The sequence below is a fragment of the Lepus europaeus genome, chromosome 2 (assembly GCF_033115175.1).
Source record: "Lepus europaeus isolate LE1 chromosome 2, mLepTim1.pri, whole genome shotgun sequence".
Taxonomy (NCBI): domain Eukaryota; kingdom Metazoa; phylum Chordata; class Mammalia; order Lagomorpha; family Leporidae; genus Lepus; species Lepus europaeus.
Window position 1 is genome coordinate 100,559,403 of NC_084828.1, and position 19,511 is coordinate 100,578,913.

Genomic DNA, 19,511 nt, shown 5'->3' on the forward strand with positions numbered 1-19,511 from the left:
CAGCTCCAGCCGTTGCGACCATCTGGGGAGAGAACCATCAGATGGAAGACCTCTCTCTGTCTGCCTCTCCCTCCTTCACTCTCTGTGTAACTCTGACTTTCAAATAAATAAAATAAATCTTTAAAAAAAAGCCTCACTCTACAATGCTTTCCCACAGTAACCACTGATGTACTTCAGCAGTTTCCAACCAGCTTCCTAAAGTACTGGAGCTTTATCTTAATTATTTTTCTATTCATTCATTTGTTCAGCAGTCTTGCACAGAATGTGAAGCCTTCACAAGTAGAAACAATTAATGAATAAAATTTACCCAAAAAACATCAGCCATGTCCCATATCTTTATAAATTATATATACTTTGCTCTATTATCCATTCAAATAATTACTCATTTACTCTTGCTCCAAATGGCTAAACACAGAATTTCATTCATTGCAAAACATAGGCAATATTGGAAATAGCTTATCTTTATATATAAGCATATAAGGAAAAAGAAATTTACAATCTATTTCTCAATTCTTACAGATCATCCATTTTCAGGGGCTTCTTTTCTTCAAACTTTCCTTGTTTCAGCTGTTTTAATAACTACACTAAATAACAGCAAAGGTTATTGACAAAGATAAACAACAAAAAGTAGATTACACTCTCCAACCAATACAAAAGTTTTATACTAGCCAATGCAATCATAAAATTCCTACCTCAAAAATTTGTTCAAAATTCTGAAACTCCTGTAGTCTTGCCTGAAATCCTTCAGCAAGTGCTCCACCTGTAACACACAGGCAAAGATTATAAAACCTAGTAGTCATTCCCATTATCAAGGAGGTTATGTTCCAAGAATCCCAGTGCATGCCTGAAACCACAGGTGGAATTGAGATCTATATATACTATACTGTGTTTTTCCCTTTTCATACATAGCTAATTTAATGCTTTCTCCATCTTTACTAAGTACTTACCATGAATTGTGGCCATAACTTCTGTGGCTAGAAATGCAACAGCAAGACTAAACATAAATTTCTTTTTCCTTGTTCACACTTTTGAGGACAGAAAATTCATTTTTACCACTGACCTTAGCAACCTCTGCACAAAATTTCTTTCTGCCCTTATTCAGATAAGAACGTTCAACTTTTCACTTAAAGGAAGCAGTTTATAGCTTGTATTTCACATATCCAAATTGCCAGCAACACTATGCTTGTACTTCAAGGTCATTAATAAAATAAGGGTTACCTGAACATAAGTACTACAGTACCATAACAGTCAACCTTATAAGTGATAACTAAGTGAATAATGGGTAGGTAACATATACTGCATGGAAACACTAGGCAAATGGATGGTTATATCCTAGGCAAGGCAAGGTATCATCACTTAGAACAGCAAACTATTTATTTATTTATTTATTATTGTTATTATTTTTGACAGGCAGAGTGGATAGTGAGAGAGAGATAGACAGAGAGAAAGGTCTTCCTTTTTGCCGTTGGTTCACCCTCCAATGGCTGCTGCAGCCGGCGCATCTCACTGATCCAAAGCCAGGAGCCAGGTGCTTCTCATGGTCTCCCATGTGGGTGCAGGGCCCAGAGACTTGGGCCATCCTCCACTGCCTTCCAGGGCCATAGCAGAGAGCTGGCCTGGAAGAGGGGCAACTGGGATAGAATCCGGCGCCCCAACCGGGACAAGAACCCGGTGTGCCGGCGCCACAAGGTGGAGGATTAGCCTGTTGAGCTCGGCGCCGGCCAGAACAGCAAACAATTTAAAACATGCTTACTTTGGAATTTCCCAGTAATATTTTCAGATTGTGAGTATCTACAACCATAAGCAAAACTGTAGAAAAGGGGAGAACTAGAATATACAGCAAGATAAGATCTCTGTAATGCTATTGTTTTCTTTTTTTTTTTCTTTTTGACAGGAAGAGTGGACAGTGAGAGAGAGAGAGACAGAGAAAAGTCTTCCTTGTGCCGTTGGTTCACCCTCCAATGCCCGGCGCGCTGCGGCCAGCGCACCGCGCTGATCCAATGGCAGGAGCCAGGTGCTTCTCCTGGTCTCCCATGGGCTGCAGGGCCCAAGGACTTGGGCCATTCTCCACTGCACTCCCGGGCCACAGCAGAGAGCTGGCCTGGAAGAGGGGCAACTGGGACAGAATCCGGTGCCCCAACCGGGACTAGAACCAGGTCTGCCGGCACCGCAGGCGGAGGATTAGCCTATTGAGCTGCAGCATCGGCCTAATGCTGTTGTTTTCATAACCTGTGTACTTGAATTTCAAAAGGAATCCTATAATTAATACATACCACCTTCTGGCATTCCCTGTGTCTTGTGCTTTCTAGCACTAAGAACTTCCTTTGCTGAAACAAAAAAGATACGATTCTGTGCTTCTGATGGATCCACAACTTTGAGCTCCTCCACCAAGAAATGAAGACATCTTTCCATGTGCTGCCTGCGTACCTACAAAGAAACAGAGTATAAAAGGAATCTGAATAATTTAAACAAATATAAGTAAAACCAGCTATAATCCAATATTATACTTCATTTATAGTGAAAGTATAATAATAGTTCTCATATACTTAACAAGTCCATGATATTTTAATAAATGAAGTTTGATATTTCATAATAAGAAATCTCTCTTAAATTAAGGATTCTCCTTTTGAACAAATATTTAAAATTCTGGTGGGCCATCAAATACTATACAACTATTATAAAATATTACAGACAAGGGATTACCATTGTGGCACAGATCAAGCTACCACTTTAATATCAGTGATATCACAAAAAAACAATGTATAAATGTGTACAAATTAATAGTTGTGGCATGCAGGCAATACCCAAAGGAGATTTTCTTTTTTTTTTTTTTTGACAGGCAGAGTGGATAGTGAGAGAGAGACAGAGAGAAAGGTCTTCCTTTTTGCCGTTGGTTCACCCTCCAATGGCCGCTGCGGCCGGCGCATCGCGCTGATCCGAAGCCAGGAGCCAGGTGCTTCTCCTGGTCTCCCATGCAGGTGCAGGGTCCAAGCACTTGGGCCATCCTCCACTGCCTTCCCGGGCCATAGCAGAGAGCTGGCCTGGAAGAGGGGCAACCGGGACAGAATCCGGCGCCCCAACCAGTTCTAGAACACAGTGTGCCGGCGCCGCAAGGTGGAGGATTAGCCTGTTAAGCCACGGCGCCAGCCTAGGAGATTTTCTTATCTTCCAAATTTTCTTCATTGGAACTATTAATACCTCTGAAATCAGAAAATAAGTGCTATACTAATATTGCTACAATGAGGCCACTTTCATTTTGGAATCAGCAAAAATGGTGTATTTTTCTCTTAAAAACAGTAGGAACTAAATTTGGGGAGAGTGCATTAACTAGAGATTAGAACTGCAATGTAAGGTTTGAGACTAGCACTTGAGTATTAAAGTTAAGATAAAGGGTGAGAAGTTAAAATTTAATACTAGCTGTTAGCATTATGGCTATGATAAGAAATTTTTATGTTACAGTGTAAGAAAATTAAGCTAAAGTGAAATGCTAAACTACATGGGGAAGATCAGTTTGTGGGTGAAATTTCCTAATTCTCTGATGATTAAGTGAGCCCCAGTTTGAAAACATATAATTATAAAACTACAATAAATAATACAGGATATAAAATTGTATATTAAATAAAATTCTTCCATTTTTAGGACCTCTGTCCTCAATGAGTTGCATTATGAGAGTTAACTGTAAACCTAGTTCTCAGTTTTGTGTGTTCGTATGTATGTGTGTGTGTGTGTGCAAATTGTTGAAATCTTTACTTAGCATAGAGTTGGTCTTCTGTGTACAAAGTGAATTGAAAATGAATCTTAATGGAGAATGGGACTGGCAAGGGGAGAGGGAAGAGGAGAAGGGATGGGAGTGTAGGTGGGAGGGCAGGTATAGTGGGAAGAATAACTATATTCCTAGAGTTGTACTTATGAAATTTGTATTCCTTAAAAAATAAATTTAAAAAAATACACTAAATAAATAAAATTCTAATTTGGGGGAAATGAAATCTAAAATATGAGCAATGAGAAGAGATGGTAAATTTTCCTAAATTTTCTATAATAAATTCATACCATTAAAATCAACGCATCATGCAAATTAAATATTTACAGACCAAATGCCAGAAACTCTGCTCTTTTCGAGAAGTTTCTATAACTAGCAATGTGACTAAAATGAAGTAAAACAAAATAAAAGTGTTGTAGAAGATGTTAATTAACCTGAACTTCTCAATCTGCTGGTAGAAATATAAACTGGCCTAAGTACTTTAGAGAACTCTTGGGCTATGTTTACTAAAATTAGACATTCTTTTTTTATTTTTGACAGGCAGAGTGGACAGTGAGAGAGAGACAGAGAGAAAGGTCTTCCCTTTGCCGTTGGTTCACCCTCCAATGGCCGCCACGGTAGCGCGCTGCGGCCGGCGCACCGCGCTGATCCGATGGCAGGAGCCAGGTGCTTCTCCCGGTCTCCCATGGGGTGCAGGGCCCAAGGACTTGGGCCATCCTCCACTGCACTCCCTGGCCACAGCAGAGAGCTGGCCTGGAAGAGGGGCAACCGGGACAGGATCGGTGCCCCGACCGGGACTAGAACCCGGTGTGCCGGCGCCGCAAGGCGGAGGATTAGCCTGTTGAGCCACGGCGCCGGCCAAAATTAGACATTCTTGAAGTGTAATGCAGCACTTCTGCCCATGGACAGATACACTCAGTTTACTGGCATTTGCATTATTGAGGTTTGGGTCAGCTTAATCTTTCTTTGGTGGGCTATGCTGATTTACAAGGTTGTGTAATAGCACCTGAAGCCTCTACCTGACTAGATGCCAGTAGCACACCTCCCAAGTTGTGACAATAAATAACATCTTCAGACACTGCTGAATATTTCCTAGAGGTCATAATCAACCAACCACCACAATGAAAATCAGTTATATACCCAAAAAAAGTCCATACATATGCACAACAGAAAGGCATATACAAAAAAAAAAAAATACACAGCATTATACAAATAGCTAAATATAGGAAATCTACCCAAATCCCTATCTCTAGCTGAATGAATAAATCAATTTAAGCATATTCACAGAATAAAATACTATACAGCAATGAAAATGCACAGCTGGGGGCTGACATTCTGGCATAGTGGGATAAGCCAGTACTGCGACACCAGCATCCCATATGGGCATCAGCTCAAGTCCTGACTGCTCCACTTCCAATTCAGCTCCCTGCTAATGGCCTGAGAAAGCAGTAGAGGATGACCTAAGTGCTTGCGCCCCTACACCCATGTGGAATCCAATCCAGATGAAGCTCCTGGCTTCAGCCTGGTCAGCCCCAGCTGTTGCAGCCTTTTGGGGTGTGAACCAGTGGATGGAAGGTCTCTGTTTTTCCCTCTGTGACTCTGCTTTTCAAATAAATAAATCTCAAAAAAAAAAAGTACTACAAATTCACCTAATATGGATGTATACAACAAAACATAGAGCCAAAGAAACCAGAAAAAAAAAAAAAAAAAAAAAAAAAAAAAAGCAGATACTCTGATTCCATGCCATAAAATTGAATACCAGAAAAATTTATGTTGTTAGAAGTCATTCTTACCCCTAAGGGTAAAGCTAAAAACTTGCCTTGGGACTCGAAATCCCATTAAGTTGGAAGGTACCAATACCATCTTACTAGTTAAAGTGATCAGTTTAAGTTCATGACTGATCATAATGATAGGATTAAGTGTCAAAGGGATCACATAAATAAGGCCAGTGTCTGCTAATAATAATTGATAGAATTAATAAGGTGAGAATGAGCCAACATGGGAAATGGGATACACAGCAGACTCATAGAATGACAAATGCCCTAAACAGCACTCTGGCCTCAGAATCAGCCCTTAAGGCATTCAGATCTGGCCAAAAAGCCCATGAGAGTATTTCAGGCGTGGAAAACCAAGACACTCTGTCAAAAAATGACCTAAATGAAAGATCTCTGTGAGTGAGATCCCAATGGAAAGAATGGGCCATCAAAGAAGGAGGTACCTTTCTCTGAAGGGAGGAGAGAACTTCCACTTTGATTATGGCCTTGTTTAAATAATGTCAGAGTTTATGAACTCAAGAGGCTTCCATAGCCTTGGCAGCTCATGACAAGAGCCTCGGGTGATTACTGATGTCATAAATCAATTGTTAAATCAACAGGAGTCACTGTGCACTTACTCCCCATGTAGGATCTCTGTCCTTAATGTGTTGTGCTATGAGAATTAACAGTAAAACTAGTCTTCAAACAGTACTCTACGCTTTGTGTATCTGTGTGGCTGCAAACTGTTGAAACTTTACTTAGTATAGAATTGATCTTCTGTATATAAGGATAATTAAAAATTGAATCTTAATGAAGAATGGATAAGAGAGGGCATAGGAGATGGGATGGTTTGTGGGCGAGAGGATAGTTATGGGGGGAAAAGCTGTTATAATCCAAAAGTTGTACTTTTGAAATGTATATTTATTAAAGTTTTCTAAAAAAGAGACACAAAGCCTATCAATTATACTGACAATAATTATTTGTATCCATTATTTTTCAAATAAAATACACACACACCAAAAAAGGGGGGCTGGCGTTGTGGCGCAGTAGGTTAATAACCCCCCTGCAGCACTGGCATCCAATATGGGCGCTGGTTCTAGACCCAGCTGCTCCACTTCCAATCTCTGCTGTGGCCTGAGAAGGCAGTGGAAGATGGTCCTCCCTGCACCCACATGGGACACTGGGAAGAAGCACCTGGCTCCTGGCTTCGGATCAGCACAGCTGTGGCCATTTGGGGAGTGAACCAACAGAAGTAAGACCTTTATCTCTGTCTCTCCCTCTCACTGTCTGTAACTCTACCTCTCAAATAAAAAAAAAAATCTTTTAAAAAAAAAGAGTTATGACAGGTGGTTTTCATTAAATGGGAGGGTAGAGGATAGAAAAGACCAGGAAGGTAGATTCTGAAGTTGGGAGTGTTCTGCCTTTTGACACAGATCCTGAAACAAGTGTTAAATTTGTGAAATTCACTGAGCTGAACATGTACAGTTTATGTATCTTTCTGTTATGAATATTTCAACAAAAAATTAAAACAAAATTTAAATTTCTGAAATAACTAGATTTTCCCTCAAGTAGCTCAGTTGGTCTCTCTCACATCGCTTTTCTATAATATTCTTTCTACAAGTAATAGAATAGTTCTATTCTATAATGTGTATTGTCTTCTCAGACAACATGACTACATTTCAAAACTTAAGGGAGGAGCCGGTGCTCTGGCGTAGCAGGCTAAGCCACTGCCTGTGGTGCCAGCATCCCACATGGGTTCAATTCCCGACTTCTCCTCTTCTGATCCAGCTCTCTGCTATGTCCTGGGAAAGCAGCAAAAGATGGCCCAAGCTACACCCACATTGAAGACCTAGACGAAGCTCCTGGTTCCTGGCTTTGGATCGCCCAGCTCTGGCCATTATGGCCATTTGGGTAGTGAACCAGTGGTTCGAAGACCTTTCTGTCTCTCCCTCTCTCTGTAAATCTACCTCTCAAATAAATAAATCTTAAAAAAAAAAAAAAAAAAAACTTTAGAGAAAAAACAACTTACATCTTCCATGTATTCTGGCTCTGATGCAGACGCATCCCAACGATTATTCAGAATGAAAATATTAGGTTTGGAAAGCCGTTCGTTCACTTTGTGAAAAAAATGTTTTTCCTGAAAAACAACAAAACCCCACAGTAAGTTCACTTATAAAAGATCTCTTATATTTACATTTAGAATTGACACCTCATTTTAAAGGTCTGAACCACTTAGACAACCATGATTAACATCCATTGATAAAGGATCCCAAAGCACTCTATGAGCATTAAATTTTTCATAGACGAGAAAATTAGCACATATGAAGGCTACAGTATAGATTTTCCCACTCCTACCATAATTCTTTAAAAAAAATTTTTTTAAATATGTGTGTGTGTGTGAGAGAGAGAGAGAGAGAATGAATGAATGAATGTGTAAACTCTCACCTGCTGGTTCAATCCTCAAATGCCCACAGCAGTTGGAATTGGGCCAGCCTGAAGCTAGGAACACAATCCAGTCTTCTGCATGGGTGGCAGGAGCTCAGATTACCTGAGCATCACCACTGCCTCCCAAGGATTGCATTAGCTAGTGTCAGAAGCCAGAGCCAGGTACCGAATTGAAGTTCCAATGTGGAATTGGTGTCAACCCCTAGGCTAAACTGCCTGCCACCATTGAGTCTTTTTGAAAATCGAATTTAACAAATATTCATCAGGCTCTACTACATGCAGGAGATAAAACTATGACACAAGGATATTTCTAAACACTTATGGAAAATATAACTAAAGTTTGTTTATTTTGGTGCAAAAGTTTTGAAATCCATGCCCAATTTTTTCATAATATTTTCCATAAACTTTTTGAAGATCCCTGTAGCCCTGTTCTTGAAAAGCTACCTCAAAATACTAGCCAATACTCAAAATAGTAGCCAGTATTTTGGTGCAGTAGGTTAAGCCACTGCTTGCAACAAAGGCATCTCATATCTGAGCACTGGTTTGAGTCAAAGCTGCTCTGCTTCTGATCCAGCTTCTGCTAATGAACCTCGGAAGGCAGAAGACAGCTCAAGCGCTTGGGCCTACCTACATGTAAGACTAGGATGGAGTTCCTGGTTCCTGGCTTCAGCCTAGCCCAGACCCAACTGTTGCAGCCATTTAGGGAATGAATGAGTGGATGGAAAATCTCTCTCCCTCCCTCTCTCTATTGCTCTGCAATAAAGGAGGCTAACTTATGTGCATGTGCCTATGGCCTAAAGGTAAACTGGCCTGGCCAGTTAAGATGCCTGTGTCCTACACTCTTCTGCCTGGGTTCAATTCCCAGCTCTGACACCTTTTTCCAACTTCCCACTTAAGCAAACCATGGGAAGCCGCAGTGATAGCTGGGTTCTTCCACCCATATGGGAAACCTGGATTGAGTTTCCAGCTCTTGGCTTCAGCCTGGTCCAGTCCCAGCTGTTGCAGGAAGAGGAAGTGAACCAGTGAATGCTTGCACACACACATTCTCACTTGCTCTCTCAAACACAACTTGTAAAAAGGCTAATAATGTAAGACTTGTAAAACTCATTGTAATGAACAACAAAGTAAGGTGTATGCCATAAACACTATAAATAAATGCTGTGAATATTCAGAGGAAGGCAACAACACATCTAGCTGACTTTTTGGAAAAAGCTCCATAAAGAAGTGGTGATAAAGATGGGCTTAAAATTCCTTTCAACTGGGAATTCTGAAAGGTGAAAAATTTGGAGGTGTATAAGTTGTGTCCAAGGAGCAGCATAAGCATAGGCACCAAAATGACAATGTGTATCAGAAATTTCTATATATAACATGCGAATGGCATTCTAACATGGACATTATCTTTGAGGCAGAGAGAAAAAAGAGGTTCACTCTGTTGGTTCACTCCTCAAATGCCTGCAATAGTCAGGGCTGGACTAGGTCAAAGCTGGGAGCCACAAACTCATCCAGGTGTCCCACGTGGGCAGCAAAGACCCAAATTCTTGAGTCATTACCTGCTGCCTCCTACACAGTAACACAAAGCTGGAATCAGAAGCCAAAGCTCGGACTCAGTTTTTTAACAGCTAAGCAAAATACCCACTCCTAAAGTAGATTTTCAACATTTATTCATTTATCACCAGATTAAACAACCATCAATGTTGTTGGCAGCAGCCTAGTCAATGTGATACATACTGAGCCATCCAAACTTTAACATAATGACAAACAAGTTTTGCTAGTAACACCTAGGCTGTTAGGATATTTGGTTGTTCCCATGCTGCTAGTAAGAATTTTTTAAAATCATATCGTAGTTTTGAATATTAAACACCTAAACTCTTAAAAAACAAAACAAAACAAAAAAAAAAACCTCTGTCTCTAACGCTTCCTCTCAAATAAATATACCATGCAGAGCTGGTATTGTGGCGTAGTGGGTAAAGTCACCACCTGATAACGCTATCTGCATCCCATATGGGTGCCAGTTTGTGTCCTGGCTACTCCATTTGCAATCCAGCTCCTTGCAAATGGTCTGGGAAAAGCAGTGGAAGGTGGCTCAAGTGTCTGGGCCCCTTCCACCCATATGGGAAACCAAAAGAAAGCTCTTGGCTCCTGGCTTCAGCATGGCCCAGCACTGGACACTGTGGCCATCTGGGAAGTCAACAAGCATATGGAAGATATCTCTTCTTTTCTCTCTCTCTCTCCCCCCTTCTCTCCGTAACTCTTTCAAAATAAATAAATCTTAAGGGGGGGGGGGGGGGGAGCTGGGAAAGCAACCACAATGTGCATTGCCTACATTCTATATGAGAGTGCAGGTTTGAGTCCTGGCTGCTCCACTTCAATCCAGCTCCCTGCTAATGTGCCTGGAAAAGCAGAAGATGGCCCAAGGCTTAGGACCCTCATGCTTACATTGGAGAGAGATGTAGTGCTGGGCTCCTCACTTAGGCCTGGACTAACTGGCTGTTGTGGCCATTTGAAGGGTGAACCAGGATATGGAAGATATACTTTCTCTCTCCCTCTCCCCCCACTTGATAATAAAAAAAAATAACTAAATCTAAATTGTTCTAGGTTTGACAATGGCTTAAAGTGTACGCAGGTAAGCTGGAACCTAGGGTATATATAGGTAAAGCTGGAAAAGGTTGACAAAACTGAAAAAATTAAACATCTCATCTGACAGATGGCAAGGAGTGGGAACACTTTATTCAGTAGACTTAACAGCTTAATAACTCTGGCACCCATTCTCTCTGAAACTGGCAAATAACCCAAATATCAACATTATATATATTATCACCTTAAATTCATAAACATTCACCAGAAGCTAAAGCTTAGATTGCTATAGAAACCCAGGAAACACTACAGAAGATCAGAGGTGGCCTTTCTAGTCCCATGGTAATAAAAAAATCCATCATCCCATATCAGAATGCCTGGGTTCAAGTCAGAACTCAGCTCCTGATTCCAGCTTCCTGCTATTATGCACCCTGGGTGCAACAGGTGATAACTCAGGTACTTGGGTCTCTCCCACCTGTTGGAAACTCACACTGAGTTTCTTGCTTCTAGCTTCAGCCTGACCCACCGGTATTTGAGGAAGGAAACAGTGAATAGATCTCTTTTGTGTGTGTGTGTGTTTCCCTCTTCCCTTCAAATAAGAATTTTTTTTAAAAGACCCTACTTAATTTCCTATTACCCAAACAATAATATGATTAAATCCTACCGTATTCATTAGTGTTGATTCAGAGTTTGCAACCAAAACGAAGACATCAGCATCTAAGCAAAATTTATCAATCCAGCTATCCAGTTCTGTAGTGACATCTGTGCCTGGGCTAATGGAAGTCAAACAAAAACTGTATTATATGACATTTTTAGAGAGAAAACTTGGGTTATAGAAATTTTTAATTTTTTTATATATTATTTGAAACCTGAAGGATAGGATTTCTGCCAGTCATTCATATGACTCCTAGGAAATTTTTAATCCAGTGATTTTTGACAAAACAGATTATATGATCAATTTTCAATCTTTTTTATCTTTGTTTTGAAAGGCTGAAAAACTGAAACATAAAACAAGCTAGACTAACAGATAATCAAAAATGGTGCCATTAGCCATATCCATTACAGTTCAGAAATTTGAGTGCTTATAAACACAAATAGTAAAATACAATACCCTCTGAGAGATATAAATTCAATACACCACTTAAGCTGTAAAAATAGTAGTGAAGTCCTGTCACTCACATAGGAGACACGGATTGCATTCCTGGCTCCTGCCTACAAGCTGTCTAGGTCCTGGCCACTATGAGCAACTGAAGAGCAAACCACCAGGCAACAACTGCTGTCTCTGTCTCTCAAATTTGAATAGAAATTTATTTTTCTAAATTGCAGTGAAGAATATGCCAACTGTCTATCCTAACATCGATGCAATATGGCCATGAAATAAACTAATCACTAGTCATTGATATATTTAAACCAAATATTTTTATTTTACAAGCATCTTCTCTCTCACCCGAGCTATTTCTATTGATTACTTAAAACTCTTCCTATTAAAAGGAAAGTTTATTATCAAAAACAAATGGTTTCCGTAGAACATTGAAATTTTAACTGAACATAATGGCACACCAGAAGTTTTTAAAATCACTCAAGTATTTCTTGTTCATGATATTGCTTAATTAAGCATTGGATCCACAGAATAATTTTTAAACATAATAAACACAAAGTAATCAAAAGCATTCTATTAATTTGGAAGGCAGTTATAGAGAGGGAGAAACAGAGACAGAGGTCTTCCATCTCCTGGTTCACTCCCAGCTGGCTGCAACAGCCAGTGCTGGGCCAGGCCAAAGCCAGGAGCATCAACCAAGTCTCCTACCCAGGTGGCAGGGGCCCAAACACTTGAGGCTATCTTACTGCTTTTCCTAGGCCATTAGCAGGGAGCTGAACTGGAAGTGGAGCAGCCAGGACACCAACAAGTACCCATATGGGAAACTGGTATCACAAATGGTGGCTTTACCTGCTATGCCACAACACCACCTCAATTCTATTAACTCTTAAAAGACAAAATGGTACATTAATTGTCCATCAAAGTTATTTGGGGAAACTTTCTCAAGAACTCATTCACTTGGGGCCGGCACTCTGACACAGCAGGTTAAGCCACCGCCTGCAGTGCCAGCATCCCAACTGGGCGCCAGTTCTCATCCAGGCTGCTCTACTTCCAGTCCAGCTCTCTGCTATAGCCTGGGAAAGCAGCAGAAGATGGCCCAAGTCATTGGGCCCCTGCATCTGTGTGGGAGACGCGGAAGAAGCTCCTGGCTCCTGGCTTCGGATCAGTGCAGCTCTGGCCATGATGGCCAGTTGGGGAGTGAACCAGTGGATGGAAGACCTCTCTCTCTCTTTGCCTCTCCTTCTCCATCTCTTTCAAGTAAATAAATAAATATTTTTTTAGAAAAATAGAATTCATTCATTAATGGTTAAGAAAAATACCTATTTATGAGGGCATGCATTTGGTCTAAGGGTTATGATTCCTGCATCTCCTAGCTCTACTCCCAATTCAGCTTCCTGTTAATGCCCATTCTGGGAGGCAGCAGCTGATGGTTCAAGTAGTTGGGTCTCTGCTAGCCACTTGGGACACCTAGATTGAGTTCCTAGTTCTCAGCTTCAGCCTGACCCAGTCCCAGCTATGCAGACATTTGAAGAGTAAATTGGTGGGCTGAGATTCTCATGTACACGTACTCTCTGTCTCTATCAAATAAACATTTTTTAAAAAAGAAAATTATCTAAAGTTACTTCTGTATAAATTACTTTAAAATGCTTAGTGTTATCTAAATATACAATTTCTAATACTGAGTCACTTATCCAAAACACAAAATTAGTATAAAGAAACTTCAAAAATGGCTCTCTAAAATTTCTTGTAATTAAATTATATGAATAGTTGGCAGTTTTATATAACTATTTAAAAGACAAACACCAACAATTTCAAAAGAGAAAAGAACAGCAATACAACATCTTAGATTTTTATGTAGTATGCATTAAAGTAAGTAGCATCATGCTATTAAAAAAACTTCTAACAAGGGAAACCACAATTCACATGTAATTTTACCTGTCTACTAAAACCAGGTCATCTCTCAAGAGGGCACATTTTGCCTTTGGCCAAAACACATGTACAAGACAGCCAGCTTTCAAGTCCTTGTCCATATGAAGGGCATGGGCCAGTTGATTTACCGTCTAAAGCAAAGAAAAATATAAAAAATCTACTTGTAATAAAATGTAATAAAAATTAAAATACAATTTGGTACATTATTTTAAAGAATGTACAAGAGATAGAACTTTAAACAGTTTGAAATAAAACTACCTGAGCAATCTTGAGAAACCCAAGTTTTTAAATTATCAAATAGAAAAAAAGATCCATTAAAGCAGCATACTCATTTTCCGCAAAATTAATCAGAGTTGGAAATATTATAAATATCCAACAACTCTAGCAATGGAATCTTATGCAATTCATAAAATTCCTATTTATTTTGTGAAGTATGTGAGTTTTGGAGTCTGTTCTCTTTGGCTATTTGTAATTTCTGGCTCTTCTGTAATGAATATATATTGCTGAGTAATAAGGGAAAAATAGCATTATTAGAGGAAATGTCATTATTGAAATAGGTTTAAGTTAAATAGATTTAAAAGCCCCATAGGAATAAGTGGAGGCAATATAGGATGTCAGTGCATACTCTTCTTTTTTCTTATTTTAAGATTTTAAAAATTTATTTATTTTGTTTGAAAGACAGAGACACAGAGAAAGAGAAAAAAAGAGAGAGGGGGAGGGAGAGAGAGAGATGACTTCCATCCACTGGTTCACTCTCCAAATGGCTGCAATGGTCAGAGCTACACTGATCTGAAGCCAGGAGCTTCTTCTGAGTCTCACACATGGGTGCAGGGGCCCAGGAATTTGGGCCATCTACTATTGCTTTCTCAGGCCATAGCAGAGAGCTGGATCGGAAGTGGAGCAGCCAGGACTTGAACTGGCGCCCAAATGGGATGCCGGCACTGCAGGTGATAGCTTTACCTGCTATGCCACAATGCCAGCCCCAAGATTTGTTATTTATTTGAAAGTCAGAGTTAGAGAGAGAGGGAGAAACAGAGATAGATTTCCATCTGCCAGTTCATTCCCAAATGGCTGCAACAGCAGGGACTGGGCCAAGCCAAAGCCAGGAGCCCAGAACTCCCATCTGGGTCTCACACATTTGAGTGCAGAAGCCCAAGCACTTGGGCCATCTTCCACTGCTTTCCTAGGCATGTTAGCAGAAACTGGTTTAGAAGCAGAACAGCCAAAGAGTCAAACTAGCATCCATACACAGGTTGCAGGTAGTGGTTTAATCCACTCCACCACAACGCTGACCCCAATTTACTTAATTCCAAATGAAAGGTTTTCTCAACATGTGATTCTCTAGTCACACAAATCTGCTTGAAACTAATGACTGCTTTTTCTTTCCACCTAATTTCCTAAAATATCTATTTTCCTTAGGATGACATATGATATACATTAATTTCTGAAATTAATGTATTCATTTAATACATTTCATGTGTATATTAACTATACAATATATTCAGGGGGGTTAGTAACTAACTCAAGGAAAGGGCATCAGCACACAGACCTCTACAACTTCTATGGTTCATCGGCGATTCTGCATCAAATTTTAAAGGGAACATCGGTTTTCAAGTAGGCACAATAGTCCTGATCAGGGCTGAAGTAAATTTTCATGATGATAATGTTCAGTAGGTTTTTGACGTATTTTTCTAGCTTTAGTAATCATTTTTATAGGCTTGCAAACCTGCACTGAGGGACCAATGTTATGGTACAGCAAATTAACATGTCACCTGAGACACCAGCATCCCTTATAAGTACAGGTTCAAGTTCCACCTGCTCTACTTCCCAAGCAGCTCTCTGCTAATGTATCTGGGAAAGCAGCTGAAGATGACCCAAGTGCTTGGGCCCCTGCCACCCATGTGGCACACTCCCACATGGAGTTCCAGTCTTCTGGCTTTGGCCTGGCCCAGAGAAGCTCCTGGTTCCAGCCTGGCCCAGTGCTGGCCATTGCAGCCATCTGGGGAGTGAACCAAAGGATGGAAGATTTCTATCTCTGTCTCTCCCAGTCTGTCTGTAACTCTGCCTTTCAAATAAATCTTTTTTTAAAATCTAATAAATTGATAACAGACCTATGTTTTTTTTAAAGATTATTATCTGGGGCTGGCACTGTGACACAGGTTAATCCTCTGCCTGCAGTGCCGGCATCCATATGGGTGTCAGTTTGAGTCCCAGCTGCTCCTCTTCTGATCCAGTTCTCCACTGTGGCCTAGGAAAGCAGTGGAAGATGGCACAAGTCCTTGGGCCCCTGCACCCATGTGGGAGATCTGCAGGAAGCTCCTGGCTCTCGGCTCCAGCCCTTGCAGCCATTTGGGGAGTGAACCAGTGGATGGAAGACCTTTCTCTCTGTCTCTTCCTCTCACCGTCTGTAACTCTACCTCTCAAATAAATCTTTTGAAAAAAAGATTATCTACTGGACATGAACAGACGCCAATATGGGATGCCGGTGTCCCAGGCACTCACTTTAATCACTACACCACAATGCTGGCCCGATTCACTGGATTTGAGTCCTGCCTGTGGTTACCTTGGCAATGCCAGACTTAATGATCTTCATAGACCTTTTATGGCCTGAAGGCTGGACATTCACCACCCCTGGAAAAGTTTGAAACACACTTTCTTAAATATTATCTAGTATTTTCTCATAACTAATCTGATGGATTTACAAAAACCAGACCCATGACTTCATCAACAAACCCTGAAATGGCATGGGTCTTCAAATACTGAACTTCTGTGTTCATAGCAGAGATTTTGACATAAGATATTAGTGACCATGGGGCCGGCACTGTGGTATAGTGGGTAAAGCTGTTGCCTGCAGTGCCGACATCCCATATGGGCACCAGTTCGAGTCCCAGTTGCTCCACTTCCGATCCAGCTCTGTGCTATGGCCTGGGAAAGCAGTAGAAGATGGCCCAAGTCCTTGGGCCCCTGCACCTACATGGGAGACCCAGAGGAAGCTCCTGGCTCCTAGCTTCAGATCAGAAAAGCTCCGGCTATTGCAGTCAATTGGGGAGTGAACCAGTGGATGGAAGACTCTCTCTCTGCTTCTCCTTCTCTCTCTAACTCTGAATTTCAAATAAATTAATTAATTTAAAAAAAAAAAAGATATAGTGACCATAAGAAACAGTGCCTTTACCAACTACTTTTGTTCCAGAATCAACATCTTACATCCTAATTTTTGTTCCTCCTATTTATTTATTTTGGTTGAAGGAGTACAGTGGCACTGAACTAAGAAATTTTTGAAAGTAGGAGACTACCATTAGCCCTTATCTAATAAAGCTGTAACATTTATTCATGAATATTTTCAGTGAATACTGAGGTAAAACACTGTTTCTAGAAACATATCTATCAAAACAGATTCCATCAACTAATGTTTTCAACAAAGTTTTCTTATAAAAGACAAATTTTAGATAAAATGGAAACAATATACCAACAGTGCTCTTCTCATTGGAAGGTTTAAAAAAGTTTTATTCTAATAAACTTTTATTTTAAGTACAGGTTTCATTCAAATAATTTAGCTCTGAAGCAAAACACTTTAAGATCTTAAAATATTCACAATGGCTTTGAAAGTTACAAATAGAAATAGCTATTCCATTTCTCTAATAATATAGACATCTAATAAAAAAACAAATTAAGGACGTTATTTCAAGGACATTCTATGGCTAAAGGTTAACTATTATACCTTCACACTCTTTTTTTCATCTGATCCTTCTGTCATAAGATAAGCTTTATCTCCATCAGTTCCTTCAACACTCAGGAAGCAGTTGGTTGTATGTCCAATTCCACTAGGGAGAACTTTATCCCACAACATTGCATTGATAACAGAGCTCTTCCCACTGCTTGTCCTGAAGAATAAGCAAAATCAGGAAAAACAAGGGTAAAAAATTGTTTTCAAAAGGTCTAAGGCCAACTTTTTCAAATTTCTAATTTTGTTAAAAATTTCACCAGATTGCATTTTTAATGAAAAGGTTGATAACCTGACTTACCCAAATATCAATTGCTTGGTGTGTGTGGGGAGAATACAGAAGTATTTTGTGTTGATTATGAGTAGAATAGAAAGGTTGTTGGTTTTTTGAAAATGTTTTGGAAAGGCAGAGTGTCTAAAATTTTAGTATTATCACTCAGCATCTCTCTTCTAGTCTCTAGAGTCATCTGTAGATTCACCTGAGGAATCTGCATCATTAGTGGACTCCCCAGATAATTCTGATACAGGGTAGGGAGACTGAAGCCACTCTAGAGGATCAAGACTGCTACAGCAGGCTTCCCTGCAAGGACTGGAAGGATTAATTTTAAGGGAGCTCATAGGTGTCTTTAAAGACGTCATAATGGCAATAAAAGTCAATGTTGAGATGATTAAGGCAAGATGGCTCCCTGGGAAAAGGTGAGTCATATACCATAAAGATAAGATGCTGTGTTTGCAATGAAGCAAAAGGCTTACTATGATGGTATAACAAATGATCCATGGCCGGCACCGCGGCTCAACAGGCTAATCCTCCACCTTGCAGTGCTGGCACACCGGATTCTAGTCCCGGTCAGGGCACCGGATTCTGTCCTGGTTGCCCCTCTTCCAGGCCAGCTCTCTGCTGTGGCCAGGGAGTGCAGTGGAGGATGGCCCAAGTCCCTACCCCAGGGACAGGTGTGGTGGTCCAGTGGGTTAAGCCAGAGCTTCCAATGCCAACATCCCATATCAGAGGACTGGTTCTAGCTACACCTCCCATCCAGCTTTCCATTAATGAGGCTGTGAAAGCAGCGGATTATGGCCCAAATGACTGGGCCCCTGCCATCCATGTGGGAAATGAGGATGGAGTTCCAGGATCCTGGCTTTGGCCTGGCTCAGTCCTGGCTGCTGTATCCAACTGAGGAGTGAATCGCTCCTCGGCCTTTTGGCTAAGATCAAGTGTGTGTGCAACTGAGTAGTGAGCCAAGGGACTGAAGGTCTCTCTCTCTGCCCTTGTTTTTTTTTTTTTTTTTTTTTCTTTTTAAAATTTATTTATTTATTTGAAAAACAGAGAGAGAGGGCTTCCATCTGTTGGTTCACCCCCCCAAACAACAGCTGGGGCGGGGCAAGGCCCCAAGAGCTTCATCTGAGTTTCCTACATGGGTGCAAGGGCCCAAGCACTCGGGCCATCTTCCACTGTTTTCCCACGCCATTAGCAGGGAGCTGGATCAGATGTGGAGCACCTGGGATATGAAATGGGACCTATATGGGATGCTGAGAGCACAGGCAGTGGTTTAATCCACTAAGCCACAAGGCTGACCTTGGCCCTCCCTCTTTCAAATAAATAAATCATAATTGTAACACACAATCCTTTCATCACCATTTTTCAAAATAAAAGAATGCAGAATTCCTTCCATGATAAACAGGGTCCCTCAAAATCTGGCTCCTGTCATCAATTACAGTTCTACAAACACCTCATGGTCTTTCCCTTTCTATTTGTGGCTCTTTGCAAGGAATAGGCTTTTGGATCTTTTTCACAACCAAAACTAATACAGGATGCCTCTCAATTCAAGATGGAATTAAATCCTGAGAAAGCCATCCTAAATTGAAAATATATTTAATCCAACTGTCCTACCAACATCACAGGTTAGCAACACTGTTGAGTATCAGCTGTTCAACCCTGTGATCACACAGCTGATTGGGAGCTGCAGCTCACTGCCGCTGCATGAGAGTACAGTATCACAGACTGCTAGCAAAGGAAAAACCAAAATTCAGAATTGGAGGTACAATTTCTGATAAATATATATTGGTTTTACACCAATGTAGAGAATGCAGAGTTAAGCCACTGTAGGATGGGGAAGGGACCTTCCACAGCTATTTCTCCTTCTCAGGTGGGGCAGCTGAGCTATCAGCTCTCCAGGAGGCCTCTTTCTACTCCTACTCCACCCCAATCTGAGGTGGAGGCTCTTCAGGTTC

The 19,511-nt window shown here is 40.7% G+C and overlaps 1 protein-coding gene across 2 annotated transcripts in view; it reads right to left on the reverse strand.

Moving 5' to 3' along the window:
• Positions 1-19,511, reverse strand: part of MFN1 (mitofusin 1) — a 46,009-nt gene that overhangs the window by 18,970 nt on the left and 7,528 nt on the right. For both annotated transcript variants that reach the window (XM_062211451.1, XM_062211448.1), the window contains exons 4-9: positions 17,280-17,442; positions 13,568-13,692; positions 11,198-11,306; positions 7,544-7,651; positions 2,274-2,427; positions 693-760 (exon numbers count right to left, since the gene is read on the reverse strand). In XM_062211451.1, coding sequence (XP_062067435.1) covers positions 693-760; positions 2,274-2,427; positions 7,544-7,651; positions 11,198-11,306; positions 13,568-13,692; positions 17,280-17,442 — 727 coding nt within the window. The remainder of the gene's footprint in view (positions 1-692; positions 761-2,273; positions 2,428-7,543; positions 7,652-11,197; positions 11,307-13,567; positions 13,693-17,279; positions 17,443-19,511) is intronic.